We start from the raw sequence: 16,539 nt of genomic DNA on the forward strand, positions 1-16,539 counted from the left end.
GGCGAGACCAAAGGGTAACGCCACAAACTGATAATGCTCCTCTCCCACGACAAAGCGGAGGAAGTGCTGGAGACTGACACATATTGCAATATGTTCTTTTTGTGTTTAAAGCAACGGTACCCACGAAGAGTCTGAATAAGGGCCCCCAGTGGGACACTACCTGCGGACACCCAGGGGGAGACCCCTCCGAACACCCAAAAGCCCTGTACCCTTTGAAGGAGCGGAGCCTGTGCGGTAAGTGCTTTACCTAGTAGGGGGCCATGGGTACTAGCACTTGCACAAACTAGCACAGACACCGTTTTGTGGGACTATTGCTCTTATACCGTCTACTTCTGGCATTTAACACCGGGCTTAAAAGCACACCCATTCCCTGGGCTCAGGGAATACAATGAAAGCTATTAACAGCACTTTTATAAAAGTTATCATCAGCACTTTTTATTTTGCACTTTTTCACCAAGCACCTTAGGAGTTTACAGTAACTTATCAAGTGTTTGTGCGTTACCTACCATATAAGGTTATCATATAGCATCTGGAAACGTATCCAGCACGCTGCTGGCACTTTAATATTACAGTACTGAGCATTTTAAATTTAATTAACATCACTTATTACGGTATTTGCTCAATACAGATTTTTAGGCAGTATCTGGATATATCATCCAGCACTCTGGCACTTTATTACCACAGCACAGTGCACTTTTTAGGGTTTTAATATCACCTAGTTTTCACTGCCTTTGAAATACCTTAGCACTGTGCACTTTGCATTATACATATATGTGGTTTTCATGTTAACAGTGGGGCATGATCCAACATTGCAGCACAGTGCACTTTCTTGAATTTATTTGATTTATCATTGGATTATTTGATTCATCACTGGGTTAATATCACAATTGTTGATTGAGGCTCCTATACACAGACAGTTTTTTTTTTTTTATGCAGTGGTAGCGCCATTTACCAACACTTTTACAACCCCTATCCTCATTCTACCTCAGAGGTAGGTTGGTGGCAGCTGAAACCACAATTGTTTGAATAAAGCACTCCATAGCGCAGGTACACCATAACCCCTCTTTTGAGACTTTTTCTGCCTAGTGTCCTACTCCTGTAGAGGGCAGTATAACCCAATCGGTAAGATGATCAGGAGCTGTGTCCGTCAATGAACGTAAGAGAAATCTGCTTTTGTCAGACAGGACACATTATGCTTGCTTGGGGCAGTGAGTCAAGATCAGAAAGGGAGTGGTGTCAAATAAGATATTACCCTAAGGGAACAGCTAATCACCCTGAGTGGAGTTTTGTTTCCTGTAATCCATTTTCGAGGCATGTGCTATTCTGCCAATTTGTCAAAGCTCTCCTGATCCAGTGATCTGCCATTGCTATAGGAAGGGATCCCCAGTGGGTACTCATGGAATGTATGTAGAGGTATGGGGCTTTGCATTTCCAGAAAAAAAAGAAGCCGCTATAACCCAGGTGCTGACCATCTTCCCTTCGCTGCATCTCTGCAGCAAAAGGTTGCAGGAAATTAAGCAAATGTGGTATGTTATTAGCCAATATAGCAAGGGTAAAATTGCATCAGCCAGGCAGTGGGTTGCAACTACATCACCATCTGGTAACCAAGACAAAGTGTGGAAGGGAATATATTACCAAATTCAAAATTGGGCGTAAATACTTAGTGACAAAACCGCCAGAGACAAGCATAATGGTGATTAAGGCCTGGTTCACACCTATGCATTTTTTAGTGCGTTTTCAGTTTTTGAGGTTCACACTACAGTCCATTTAACATGGTCTCCTATGGGTCACATTCACATCTGTGCATTTTATGGAAAAGGATGGACTTTTTTTCTGGTTTTTGGTTCCGTAGATTTCAATGGATCAAAAAATGTATACTGAAAAACGCAAAATGCACATGGAATATGCAAACTGCAGCCTGCATAGGTGTGAAATATGCCTAAAAGAAGGTAAATAACTCCACTTACCTGCACATATGCAGCCTCTTTGTGCTAACACTGTGGGTTGTGTATATCCAGAACAGTCCAAATTCCAAAGAAACCCTGTTTTTCCTGGTCTATGTCGCTGGGCCAGTTAAAGCAGTAGTATACTCCACTTTTTAACTTTTACCTACAGGTAAGCCTATAATAAGGCTTACCTGTAGGCAAAATTAATATCGCCTAAACATGCACGGTTTAGGAGATATTTGCCCTGCATGCAGCCGATGACACCAGCGGCGCATGCGCTCTGAAGGTCCGGCGGACCTTCAGAAGGGAGTGCCAAATGCAGGATCCACTGCCCAAAGCAAAATTACAAGCCTCCCAAGGTTAACACTGATTGGTTAAAGATCTAAAAATTGCTGGATGGCCCAAGGAAATAAGCAGTAAAATCTTAATAGATTCTGAACAAAAAAATAAAATTTGGTTTAAAAAGAAAAACTCCAAAAAAGGAGAACAGGTCCATCACCTAAGGACACTAGTAAAAAATGTGAGCCTCACAAAGTGGACAGGTTATATAAGCATGCGCTAGGGGTAGCCCTCGCAAGGCTTTTTTTTACCAGTGTCCAATAATCTGAAGGTAGCCTGCATATAACCAATGGCCTGCCAATACAGATATGTCCTTTAGATTAATTTTTTTTACAAAATTTACTGAACTACACAAAAGCAATGTGTAAGGAGAATGTGAACACGGACAGGCAACATGAAGAAAAAAAAAAAAAAAATGAGTCGAGTACATACTGATCATTCCTTGCACAAACGCAGGTGGGTTGGGACGTGGCTGAGTTGGATCTATGTTGCTTCTTTCCTAGAAGACAAATAAAGATAACATTAGCACATTTATACAGCTATAAAACAATTGCTCAAAAAGTGTATAAAATGTAAGCTTTCCAATCAAGAGACGGAAAAAAATAAAACAAAGCAGAATCATAAAAGAGAGAAGCTGATTGGTCGCCATAAAGGAAGACTTTTAGTCAGACACTTTATACATGAGGAACACACACAGTAATGTCAAAATACATATCTGAAATTAAAAACACTTGTGTACTTAAAGAATATGTCCAACCAAACCTTTAAATTTTAGCTTGAAGCAAAGAAGGGAAAAAGTATAACCTCCGTTGGGTGTTTACTGCTTTCAAGGCTTGGTTAGAACATTTTCCCTTCATTTCATGTACAGGCGACAGGTTAACCAGACAGGACGTAAGAAATCATCACCAACAGCCACACTTTTTTATTTTTTTTAATACAGTAGGAGAAAGCAAGAATACCCATCAGATTTTTATTTTCCTTTGTCACCTACTGCACTCAAAAACAAGAACCTTTTTCCCCCCGTGAGACCTTTAATGATGTCATCCAGGGTAGGTCCAAACAGGTGATCCCCTTGAAAGGGGAGATCAGTCTTTTTAGAAGTCTGGTCCGCAGACCAGCAATTGAGTCAAAAGACACTGAAGGACCACTGCCAAAACAGAATAAAGCCACTCGGGGAGCCGCATCCAAATAAGCATCACAGATAAACTGCAGCCCCTGGACCAGCTGGTCGGCCAGCTCAGCAAAGGCAGGGGGGAGCTGTTCTCCTTCCAGGTCATGGCGTAAAATCTTCGCCAGGGCAGTGGTGAATACCGGCCTCAGTGCCGAACCAGCCAGAGTACATATTGTGGGTCAAAGCCTACGCCTTCCTGTTAGCCGGATCCTTAAAGGCTGGGGACTCTTCAACCAGAATTATGATTGCCTTGTTCAATCTGGAAACCGGAGGGTCCACCAGCGTTGGAACAGTCCACTTCTTAATAAGGGACTCCTCATAGGGGTATCACCCAGCAAATCGCAAGCAAACACCTTTGCCACTCTGGATGGCTTGCAAGTGCCAAAGGGAACCTGTGCCTCTGTCACAGCTGCCTCCTCCATCTTTAAGGTCTCACGCACAGATACAACCAGTGCTTCCACCAGCGCCTTTTCGTGTGCGGTTGCAGATGTGGAAGAATCGTCCTCACTATCTGAGGATTCCGACCACGTGGTCACAGATCCAACAGGGTGACCCACAATCGTGGCGGCCGAATTTGCTAGCCGTCGCCAGAAAGCTACCCCACCCGGGACACAAAGGACTCCAAGACGGCGTCAGTGCATTGATGGATGATTGGGACCCAGACAGCCCTGCAGCCTCAGAGGGGATCAGGTGGGGAGATGTGCTCCAAAGACTCCATGAGTCACCAGCAGGACCCCATAAAAAAAGTGCAACACACTGCGAAGGGACAACCTCCACCGCGCTGGCAGCACCACCTGGTCGCCAGGCACAAAGCACCAAGCGGTTCTTTAGCAGAGAGGGAGAGGGCCCCATCAGACTCATCACCCAGCAAAAACAGGCACCTGCAGCCACCAGGATAATCTGCACTCCACGCACGGCAATCAGGAAGTGAAAATATCCAGAAGTCAGCACCAGGGGGATGACGGGGGGGGGGGGGGCTCCCACCTCCGAAAATCGCTGCCCATAGGGCTTCACTGTCATGGGCGCCACTATGTTCAATAGCAAGCCACCACCAAATGGCCATCGGACTACACAAACATGGCCGCCCTGCATGGAGCACACAGGCTACAAGAAAATGGCGGCACCACGAGCTTCCCAGGAAGGATCCCTAGGCCTCAAGCCTCAAGGAAAGGCCCAGGCAGGACCAGAGGCCATGGCAGGAGCCCCCACCAGATACCAACCCCCCCCCCCCCCCAAACAACCGATCGTTCGGTCGCCGGCGCACCCCCCTCCCCCAATCACCAGCAAAGCTGCCCTCACCCCAGGAGGTGGACCAGACCACCCACACAGCCCTAGCATAAGTGTGGGGGGGGGGAGACAGATGAAGGGGCTGGCTGCCTGACAGCAAGGAGGGGCCCACATCCATCCCAAAACCCTGCAGAAGGAGAGGGGGCACAGCTACTCCAGACAGAACCTCCTCTCCATCGAAATGGGGGGCTGTCGGCCAGGAGTAATGCTGCAAATCGTGCAGAGACCCAGTCATATGCGACCGTCCAGTGGGGCTATGTAGCAGCCAATCTAGCACGGAGCTAAGGTCTACACACACTCGCTGGTCAGACTGGGGTGACCACTGGATCTAGATTATCCAGCCCGTCGCCCAGTCCGGCAGTTGATTGCAGATCTCACAGGAAAAAAAAAACAGGGGAAAAAAAAAAAAAACAGGAGAAAATTTTCTATCTAAAGAAAAAATTGCCAGGACCAGACATCCCAGCAAGGAACTAGGTCCTGACTAGGCAGAAAAAAAACTGAGTACTCATAGCAGAGAGGGGGAGTATATCCCCTGGGAATGCCCATAAGTATAGCTAGACTTTTTCTGCCTTGTGGCCAACTCCTGTAGGTGCCAGTATAACCCAATGGTGAAGAACATTAGGAGCTGGGTCCGTCAATTAACTTGCGTACAGTATTTCACATTTAAAGAGGAAGTAAACCCTCCTCAGGAAGTTGTACCTATAGGTAAGCCTATATTAAGGCTTACCTATAGGTACTGTAAATATCTCCTAAACATGCACCGTTTAGGAGATATTTACCTTTAATGCAGCCAGTGACGTCACTGGCGCATGCGCTCTGAAGGAACGGCAGATCGTGCCGTTCCTTCAGAGCCCCGTGCCGTGACCGTCGGCTCCCGCGCGTGCGCGGGAGTGACGTCACCGCGGCTCCGGCCAATCAGATGGCCGGATGCCGCGATCCCGGAAGACGGGCGACTATACATGTCGCCCGTCATACAGGTAAGCGGACGGCACGGCGGGGGCTCGTTCTAAGGTAAGTATTTCATAATGAGCTAGTATGCGATGCATACTAGCTCATTATGGGTTTCTCTTTCAGGATTTAAAGAAGAGGAAAAAAAAAAATCTCGGTGTACAACCTCTTTAAGTAATTCACTGTCAAACTATCACAGTAGTGAAAAGTGGCAAACAGGAAGGGCGTAGAACATACGGATTCTAAAGTGGTTAAAGAGATAAAACGTGAGAGTTTGAAGTAATCTTTCTGAAAATTCTTATACATACAACACTTCGAAGTACTGTACTGGGTGTCTCCGCATCCCCAGCTGCTCTGGGTTCCATCTGCCATCCTCTACATCACTACATAATACAGTAGTGATATAGGAGCCAGCAGAGTGCATCGTGGAACCAGACAAGCAATTCATTCTAAGTGTGCTGGATGCAGAATATCTTTTATCAACCTTCCCTCTCTCCAAGGCAAGGGTGTTAAATGGTACTGGCAGGGGTACATATTAGTATTAATTGCTGGGTACAGCTTTTTTTTTTTTTAAACAATTAGCCCCCAGGGTAGCTTTAAACACAGGCATACAGTTGTGAACACACGGCCGAAAAAGCATCATGTACCGAGTGCATTTTTAAATCATTTAAAGCTATACAGAGATGTGAGCCAAGTGTCAGATGTAGCTGTAAAGCCTTTGTTAACCCCCTTAAGCATGTTATACAGCACAGTACTTGTGCTGTGCAATTTGGCCCCCTGTAACACCTAAAAAATCCTCGCTGATCCTGACAGTTTTTACCCTCCCTTCTGTAAACAGACCACGGTATATCATGACTGCTGAGCCCCGACACCATGGTCAGTCATCCACAACCCTGTGTCCTCCTCTGAGCTCCCGCCCCCCCTCCCTGCCTGCCTGCTCCTGTGTTAGTGCCCGTCCCCTCCCCTCTTGCTGCTATTAAAACTTTTCTTGTCCAATATCATCCTTTTTCCTGACAAGGGCTCCTGTCTCTACGTTTTATAAAAAAAATGCCGCCTTTAGCATATTTCAGAGCGGCTCCAAGCGATCACGTGATCAGCTGGCTCTCTCACCCCGCCTTACATCAGCAAGGGAATCTCGGGCCCGCCCCCTGCAACTGTCAAACGGGGAGGAGAGAGTAGGCCGGTCATGTGATCGACGGAAAATCGCTCTGAAATACGATAAAGGCTGCATTTTTTTTTTTTTATAAAAACAGAGACAGGAGTTGACTGACTTCCTAAAAGACTCCGTAGCTGCCAGGTACACCCTATTGCCCAGACCACAGCCAAGACATGCAAGGCAATTTCCTTCAGATGTTTAGGCCCGGGACACGGGAAAGGCAACACAATGTCTTCATTCAAATGACAGAGACCACCTTAGGAAGGAATGACGGACAGAGGCAAAGCACCAGCTTATCCTCGTGAAGCACCATAAGATGGACAGAATAACGCCGTCAGTTCCGACACCCCGCATGCAGAGGTGATAGCCACTAAAAAGGTTGCCTTCTGGAGCAATGTAAGCAGGAAAACCTCCCAAATATTTTCAAAGAGAAGATTCAGTAGAGCTGAAAGCACCACATTAAGATTCAAGGGCCGGCAACGGAGCCCACACTAAAGGAACCAAATGCAGGACACCCGGAAGAAAAGGTATGCACCAGGGAGTGTGTGGCCAAAGGTCACTGGAAAAAGAGTGCCAAAACCCAATACCTGGCCCTTTAAAGTACTCAAGTCCAATTTTTATTTAACCCCCTGTTGAAGGAAGGTCAAGATCCGATCCACCGAGAAGGAACGAGGATGAACCCCAAGAGACTCGCACCACACAAATGTACGTCTTCCATGTACCATGGTAGATCTTCCTAAAGGCAGATTTCCAAGCTTTTAACAGTGTAGAAATCACAGATTCAAACAAACCTCCACTCTTCAGCACCTGGTGTTCAACAGCCAAGCCGTTAACGCTAGCGGCTGTAAAGCATGATGGAAGATTGGTTCCTGGGACAGCAGATCCTTCCCTGAGAGGAAGTCCTCAAGGAGCATCGGCGACCAGCCGTACCAGATCGGCATACCAAGACCGGCGAGACCAGTCTGGAGCCACAAGAATGACCTAGATCCCTTCTGCCTGAAACCTGCACAGGAGTCGCGGCAGACGTTTGACAGGCTGGAACGAATCAGTCAGCCCACCTTAGAATGTCGGCTACTTACCGAGCCGCCAGGACACTTCTTGTGCCGCCTTGGTGATTGACAGACCATGGCCGTGGCATTAATTAAATAAATAATAAATTTGTACCGGACACCCCTGAAGACGATTGTCCAATGAGCCAAAGTCTGATCGCTCGGAGTTCCAGTGCACAAATCGGCAGTTCGGACAGGCTAGCATTCGTGGAGACAACCGTCCAGTACAGGAGGATTTCCCGTCAAAGTGCCAGAGAGCGAAGCCACCTCTAGAGACTGTGGATCCTTGACCCATTTCATCAGAATCTCTTTAGCAGAGAGATCTTGTGTGGAGCTCTGCAAACAGACAACCGCGAGGGTGGACACCATCAGGCCCAGCACACACATACAAGCCCAGAGGGAATTGCCTCCTGCAATGTCTGGAGTTTTTCCTGAGGACTAAACACCCTGGCTGAGGCTGAGTTCAGAGTCGGACCCAGATGGGCCATTTTTCGTGGACAGAATGGACATGGCCTTTCGTTGTATTAATTTAAGCACAAGAGACTCCATCTGGTTCTCAATGTTGAAATGTGCTCTGTAACCGTTACATATCACACAGACACAACATCTGCTAGAAGCTCTCCCTAGCTTTACTCCCCCTCCCCTCTAAGGGTTTTACTTTTCCAATTGTTATGATTGTATTTCTATTTGCTAGTCTTTAATAACATCTCACACCACCCCTTTTTATCCATGTATAAAATAACACTTAATAAATTTTGTCATGAACGGACATTTTAAAAAAACACAGAGGTTGCGTCTTGTGAATCTGTTCCTGCAATTGCAGAGTTAACTTTTATTTAGAATCTCAACCAGAAATTTCTACAACAGAACCAAAGCAAACTCCTGAATGTTCACGATCCCACCGAACTCTCTCAGAATTCGCAGAGCAATCTCCAGTAGTCCCATCAGAGCAGTCAGACACTCCGTTCGCAGAAGATCATCCAAGTACCACAATCCCCCCACTGACTTAAACAATGCCAGTACCAGGGCCAACACTCCTGTGAAGACCTGAGGTGCGGAGGGGAGACCAAAGGTCAGCGCCACAAACTGATAATGCTCCTCGTCCACAGCAAAATGGAGGAAGCGCTGGTGACCAGCACATATTCGAATGTGCAGGTAGGCGTCCTTGATGTAGAAAGAAGCGTTAAGAAATCCCCCTAATGTAGGGATGCCACTACCATGTAAATGGACTCCATGCAGAACTTCTGTACTCGCACAGTAATGTCCAAGTCGACTGCACGAAGAAGCAGATCGTCCAGGTAACCTAGTACCGCGATCCCCTTCTGCTGAAGCAAGGCAAAGACCATTGTGAACACCCGAGGAGCAGAAGCGGAACCAAAAGGTAACGCCATGAATTAATAATACTCCTCGCCCATGGCAAAGTGAAGAAAGCGCTGGTGCCCGACATATATGGGAATATGAAGGTAAGCGTCCTTGAGATCGACGGAAGCCATAAAATCCTCTTGATGAAGGAAAGCCACTACCGTGCGGATGGATTCCATCGGAAATGTCTGAACCCGCGCAAAGTGGTTCAGAGCCTTGCCTTCCTTCCTGGGAACAGTAAACCTATTTGAATAAAAACCTTGAAAACGTTCCGACTCTGGAACCAGCACAATTAATCTTTGCGCCAACAGGTCCTGCACTGCCGTGTAGAGGCCCTGCAGCTGATCATGAGACAGGTGTAAGTTGGAAGGAAAGAACCTTGCCCGAGGCAAGGACCAAAACTTGATCTTGTAGCAGAACCGAATCAACTCGTGGACGCATTTGTCCACAGTGAGCAAGGTCCAAGGGTCCAGAAAGAAGCAAAGACGTTCCCCCCCCCCCCCCCACACCAGATGCGGGTGAGGTTGTCCCTTCAGGCTGGAGAAGGCTTTTCTGCGGAACCAGTAGTGCCCGCTCTTGACTTACCATTCCAGGGTCTCTTGGAGCCTCCCGTGAAATTACAGGTGGATCTCGAACCCTTATCGTGCGATCCAGGCAGACGAAAAGGCCGCTTATGAGCCGAGAAAAAAGGACCACGTTTACAACAAGGTTCCTTGCCCTTCGCTACCTGCAGAACTTAAGTACTCTTACCTCCTGTAAGGCCCTTAATGATCTCCTCCATAGAGGCACCGAACAAACGGTCACATACAAAAGGTAGATCAGTCAGTACCTTTTTAGAAGCCTGGTCAGCCGACCAGTACTTCAACCAGATCATGCGGTGAAGAATCACCGCCATCACGGATACCCTTCCGGGAAAGGGGGCCGCAGCCAAAGACACATCACAGATGTACTGTAGCCCCTGGATCAACTGATCCGCCAGCTCAGGAGGGTGTTGAATCCCTTCCAGATCCTGGCATAAAATTCTTACCCATTCCGTTAAGGTATGAGATACCAAGGTGATGGCAAACACCGGCCTCAACATTGAACCTGCCACGGTGAAAAGTTAACAGACCAGAGCCTCAGCTCTCTTGTCCACAGGATCCTTAAAGGATGGAGAATCCTGCACCAGTAAAAGAGTGGCCTTATTCAGCCTGGAAACCGGAGAGTTCACAGATGGTGGAACGGTCAGCTTCTTCTGGAGAGACTCCTCAAAGGGATATCTCCTAGCGAAACGCTTAGGTATTCCAATCATGCGTTTCGGGGACTCCACTGACTAGTGCCAATCTCGTTAAATAGGCAGGATAGGGGAACACCTTAGTCACCTTGGAAGATCTAAGGGTGCCAAACTGCACCTGCATCGCCAACTCCACATCAGCCGAGTCCTCCAAGTTTAAAGTTTCCCGCACTCCACCAGCGCTTTTTCATGTGCGGCTGCAGAGGAGGATTCATCCTCACTGTTCGAGCACTCAGGGTGCGTGGTCGCAAATCTAGTGGGCTGACTCGCGTCCGCAATGGCCAAATCCACCTCGGAGGCGGCAGAGGATACAGGTGAAGGCGGGGGGCGGGGGGGGGGGGGGGGGCTTCTTGCTAGGCAGACTTAGCAGGGCCATATCAACCTTTGACACAAGTGACCGCAGGGCCGTCGTCATGGCCACCAGGGTAGCTTCAAGGAGTGGGTCAGGTGTTGATACACGTTTCAGGGGCTCCATGGTAAAATCGGAGCCACACTATGCACAAAACCAGAAAGTTTTTTTTTTTCTTTTTGTGAAAAAAAAACCCTGCACACCACTCAGAGCACCACAAGTAGCAGCGCACCCAGGGCGCTGTATATAGCAAAGGAAGAATCGTATACCCACAGAGACTCCCCAGCCCAGAGCTGGAGAGCGCCAAACAGCCTGCCACACTGCGATCAAAGAGGAAGCGCTTACACTGACACTAGAGGCCCCAGCTGCACATCACCAAACTACAATAAACTGGCCGCCATCTATTTACATAGGGAAACCCAAAACATAACCGCCAGACAACAAAAATGGCCACCGAGGATGGAGAAAGCCACCCACGGCAAAATGGTGGCGCCACATGGACCCCAGGGAAGTAATAGTCCAGCAGGGAGGAGCCCCCTAGGTGTCCGGCCTCAGGCCCAACACCAATTTAGCCCCCTCATCCCAAAGAACGCCCGAGCACCCCAAAAGGGGACTAGGGGAGGGACAGGTGAGGAGGACCAATGTGGGGGAAACCCCGCTAGGGAGAGGGGAGGAATTACATAGGGGGGGCCTACCATCCACAGGGACAGCCTGCGACCACTCCAGCAATTCCCAGAGAAAAGAGGGGGGACACTACTCACCACACCTTGGCATAAGGCGGGACCACACCTGGCAGTCCACCACACCATCTTGGAATGGGGGTGCAGCGACCAGAGGTACGCTTTGACTCTGATCATGACTGCTGTCGTGACCAACGCAATGCGACCTCGCAAAGCTGTTTCACTCGCCAGCCAGCCTTCGTCCAATGGGGCTATGTCGCGGCCACCCTTGCGTGGAGCTATTAGTTGGGTTGCACTCGCAGGCCAGACTGGGAAGACCAGAACGATCTACGATATCCAGTGTGTCGCCCAGTCCAGCTGTTGACTGTAGTTCACACAGTAACAGAAAATAAGAAAAAGAAAAAAATTCCATTCAAAAGGATAAAATACCAGGACCTGACTAGGTAGAAAAAAACTGAGGAAGTAATGGTATACCCCCTGGGACTGCCTCAGAGGTGTAGCCAAAATTGTTTGCGCCTAGTTCTACTCCTGAAGAGAGCAGCATAAGCCCAAGGGTCTAGAGTCCGTCAGTGAAGGAAAGAAAAATATATGACGAAGCATAGGGAGATCCGCCCTCTGTGTCCACCCCTTCCCCTTGGAATGCCTCTGCATATAAGTTTTTTTTTTTTTTTTTTTTCTGCGGTGATGAAATCACCTCCTACAGCGCTGAAGTCACGGATTTACGTATCGTGAAAGCAAACCCTGTTGCGGTCAAAGTAAATAAATCAGTGCTGCAGATGAATGGCGTGCAAAGCAAACAACGCTTAATGATAAAACACAGTATCAACAGAACATTAACTCAATAAAAACTTTTTTTTTTTAATGCAATCTGTGGCAAAAAAAAGTGTAAAATATAGCCCCTATGCCCACCCCATCCTTGGCCATATATGCTCTTTTAACTGTGGTGGTGAAATTACCTCTCACATCGCTGGTTAACAATAAAACACAGTAACAATAAAACATTACAGTATAGCATAAAATAGAGCAAAACAGTAGGAACAATAAAAACGACAACTATTTTTGGCTTTTTTTTTTTTTTTTTTTTAAGGGTTTTTTTTTTTTGTCTGTTTTTTTACACTTTTATTGCAACTATGAACATTCTAGGTTAGGGTCTCCCAAAATGCGATCGCCGTCTAACATCTTTCGAGACCCTGTGTGAAAGTGTGCCCTACTGTTCCCTATACGAATACTCCACTAGTGTGTGGTAGCGACAGAACATTCACAGATGCAGAGACCAGGTTCGTCAGGACAGGAGGGACAAAAATAGTGTGTGTTTTGCCTATATCCGTGCTTGCTACAGACATCTTTTTTGGGGTGCTCTTTGGGTAGGGGTACCAGGGAGGACACCCGGACAATTCCTCTCATGAAGCCAATTCACTGCATCCTAATTGGGAAATTAGGCCACAGAACCTTCTAGATACAGAAGGGCTGCAATGATCTCTTCCTGGAATTTTAGGAAAGATCCACTTCTTCCAGACGCTTGGTATAGTCAACTGGTCAACGCCAGACATGGGAGTAAGTCACACATGTGCAAGTCACAAGCAAGTCTCAAGTCTTAACCTTCAAGTCTCTAGCAAGTCCCAAGTTACTGTGGCGAAAAGCAAGCAAGTCAAGTTGAGTCCCTGCTAGAAGTCAAGCAAGTCAAGTCATTTATTTTGGTCAAGTCACAAATCAAGTCAAAATACTGATCTACCCCAATTTTCACCTTTAAATCAGTTAAAAGTCAGTTGTCAGGAAGGGTTTTGTTTAATTTTCAACATTAACAAAAAGTGCTGAGTGTTTTTTTCTTGGCATATTAAAGAAACACTTTGAATGCCCAAACACCTCAAAATCCTTTGTCCGGTCATGTTTTAACACCACGGTCACTAAAAAACATGTTAAGTATTTCCATTGTTGATGACGCTTTATTAAAACTGATACTGACACTAACTAGCGTCACCCGTGACACTAATACAGTGATCAGTAAATTATCTATACAGTGTATATAGTGGCACCGACAGGGTGAAAGGGTTAACTGGGGGTGATCAAGGGGTTACACCTTTATTAGGAGATATATGGCGGGTACCCAAAACCTATCTGGTACTATCGATAACTACCGCTAACTTCGACTGGCGCTTATTGGCGTCACCAGTAAAACTAATACAGTGATCAGTAAATTAGCTGTACACTATATATAGTGACAATGACAGGGAGTGAAAGGGTTAACTGGGGTGTGAAAAATGTGCCTGTGTGCACTGGTGTCAGTGTAATGCTAGTGTTCTCACGGTAGATGCTCTGTCCTCTCACGTCAGAACCGAAAATGGCTCCAGGAGAGGAGATTGCATAGGTTCTACCATTGAGTCAGAACCGATCGCCAGGTCCAGGCCATAAATCATTGGCCTGGACCTGATCGGTTCTGATCCGAATCAGATTACCACAGGGAAGGCGTACGCGCATCACATACAGGTACCCCATTTTGCACAGCTGGGCTGCCCTGCCACAGTATATATGCGATGGGCGGTCCGGAACTGGTTAAAGCATTTATAGTGCATCCGGGACGTATTCACAGCGCTTCACTTTTTCCACATTTTGTTATGTTACAGCCTTAATCCAAAATGGATTAAATTCATTATTTCCTTCAAAATTCTACAAATAATACCCCATGACGACCTTAAAGTAGTTTGTTGAAATCTTTGCGAATTTATTAAAAAAATAAATCCTATGTACATAAGGGTCCTTTCACACTGTCCACTCCGTCGGCGGAGTCGATTCTCCTCAGCGGGGAATCGATCCGCCGATCCCCGCTGAGCAGGCTGATGACAGCTCCGTCTCCGCTCTGTGCGCAGAGATGGAGCTGTCAGGTCCCCGCTGTCCTCTATGGGGGAATCGGATGAGAATGGACCACCTGTCCGTTCTCATCCGATCCCACCCGATCGGCGGATGGAAAATAGGGGTTCTATCCATCCGGATTTCACAGACAGGATCGGATAGCAGCGGGTGTCATCGGACATGTCTTCGCTGACATCCGCTGCCCCATAGGGATGCAGGGAGCATCCGATCAGGTACGCCTGAAAAACTGACAGGCGGATATGATCGAAACGTTCGTGTGAAAGGGGCCTAAGTATTCACAGCCTTCGCTCAAAGCTTTGTTGAAGCACCTTTTACAGCCTCAAGTCTTTTTGGGTATGATGCTACAAGCTTGGCACGCCTATTTTGGGCAATTTCTCCCATTCTTCTTTGCAGAACCACTCAAGCTCCATCAGGTTGGATGGGAAGAGACAGTGAACAACCATTTACAGATCTCTCCAGATTGGTTCAATCAGGTTAAAGTCTGGGCCACTCAAGGACATTCACAGAGTTGTCCCAAAGCCACTCTTGTTATCTTGGTTGTGTGCTTAGGGTTGTTGTCCTGTTGGAAGAATAACCTTCGCCCCAGTCTGAGGTCCAGAGGGATCTGTAGCAGGTTTTCATCAAGGATTTCTGTGTACATTGCTGCATTCATCTTTCCCTCGATGCTGACTAGTCTCCCAGTTCCTGCAGCTGAAAAACATCCGACATGCTGCCATCACCATGCTTCACTGTAGGGGTGTATTGGCCAAGTGATGAGCAGTGCCTGGTTACCTCCAGACATGATGCTTGCCATTCAAGCCAAAAAGAGTTCAATATTTGTTTTATTAGACCAGAGAATTTTGTTTCTCATAGTCGGAGTCCTCCAGGTGGACCGTCATATGCCTTTTACTGAGGAGTAGCTTCAGTCTGGCCACTCTACCATACAGACCTGATTGGTGGAGTGCTGCAGAGATGGTTGTTCTTCTGGAAGGATCTCCTCTCTCCACAGAGAAACGCTGGAGCTCTGTCAGTGTGACCATCAGGTTCTTGGTGACCTCCCTGACTAAGGCCCTTCTCGCCCGATTGCTCAGTTTGGCCAGGTCTAGGAAGAGTCCTGTTGGTTCCAAACTTTTTTCATTTACTAGTGATGGGAGGCCACTGTGCTCATTGGGACAGTCAATGTTGCAGAAATGTTTCTGTACTCTTCCCTAGATCTGTGCCCCGATACAATCCTGTCTCGGAGGTCTAAAGACAAGTCCTTGGACTTCATGGCTTGGTTTGTGCTAACATGCACCGTTAACTGTGGGACCTTACATAGACAGGAGTGTCAAGAGGGGGGGATAATCATGGTTAGTACCAGGAATACGCGGGAGATTGTGTGGTGTCTCCATCCTGGACGAACCCACTTGTCCACGATGCAGCAGCCTTCTCCCTCTACTGAGTGTGGACGTGACGTTGGGGACTTCGCTGTGACCAGCTCCTGGTACACCCTTTGGACATCCTTCACCTTCACCAGTTTCTCGTCTCACTCTGTCTATCCCTTTCTGAGGCACTCTGCACACATCCTTATGGCTACCCATTGCTATGTCCTATTTCATCTATTTTTCTTATTTTTCTCATCTTTTTTCACTTAATATGGATCAGCACCACTCTTTCCTGGTATCTCTTCTTTCTGGTGATCACTGGTTTAACATCTCTTTGATTTTGGGTGCTATCCCCATCCTACATGTCACCCCATTATCCCAATATTTTTTTAGTAACCATTCACCCCTTATTTTATTTACACAGTAATCCATAGGGATTCTATGTGACATTTTCACCACGCATCAATCTTGGCTATCACTGCTTCCCACTTCCATGGATGTCCACGTGGAGTGCCCTCTGGCCGTAGATGAGGCCACCACAGCTTCCGAAAAAGACTCCTTGCCCATCTGGACAACTGTCCACAATATTTCTACCTAATTATTTTACCAAATACTTTTACCCTGTCTACATGGCTCCACTGTTAAGTGGGTCTGGGGATGCACCCGCTCCTGATGAGTTGGATTATATCCACGAAACGCATCGATATTTTTAAATGTGCATCCTTCATATCTTCCAATATTTGGACTCTATACTTGGCAATTACCACT

At 47.2% G+C, this 16,539-nt stretch overlaps 1 protein-coding gene across 2 annotated transcripts in view; it reads right to left on the bottom strand.

Annotated features, from left to right (window-relative positions):
- Positions 1–16,539, bottom strand: part of KMT2D (lysine methyltransferase 2D) — a 340,114-nt gene that overhangs the window by 125,245 nt on the left and 198,330 nt on the right. For both annotated transcript variants that reach the window (XM_082246163.1, XM_082246162.1), the window contains exon 36: positions 2,718–2,784. In XM_082246163.1, coding sequence (XP_082102289.1) covers positions 2,718–2,784 — 67 coding nt within the window. The remainder of the gene's footprint in view (positions 1–2,717; positions 2,785–16,539) is intronic.

The sequence above is a fragment of the Pelophylax lessonae genome, assembly GCF_965119305.1.
Source record: "Pelophylax lessonae genome assembly, chromosome: 2".
Classification (NCBI taxonomy): domain Eukaryota; kingdom Metazoa; phylum Chordata; class Amphibia; order Anura; family Ranidae; genus Pelophylax; species Pelophylax lessonae.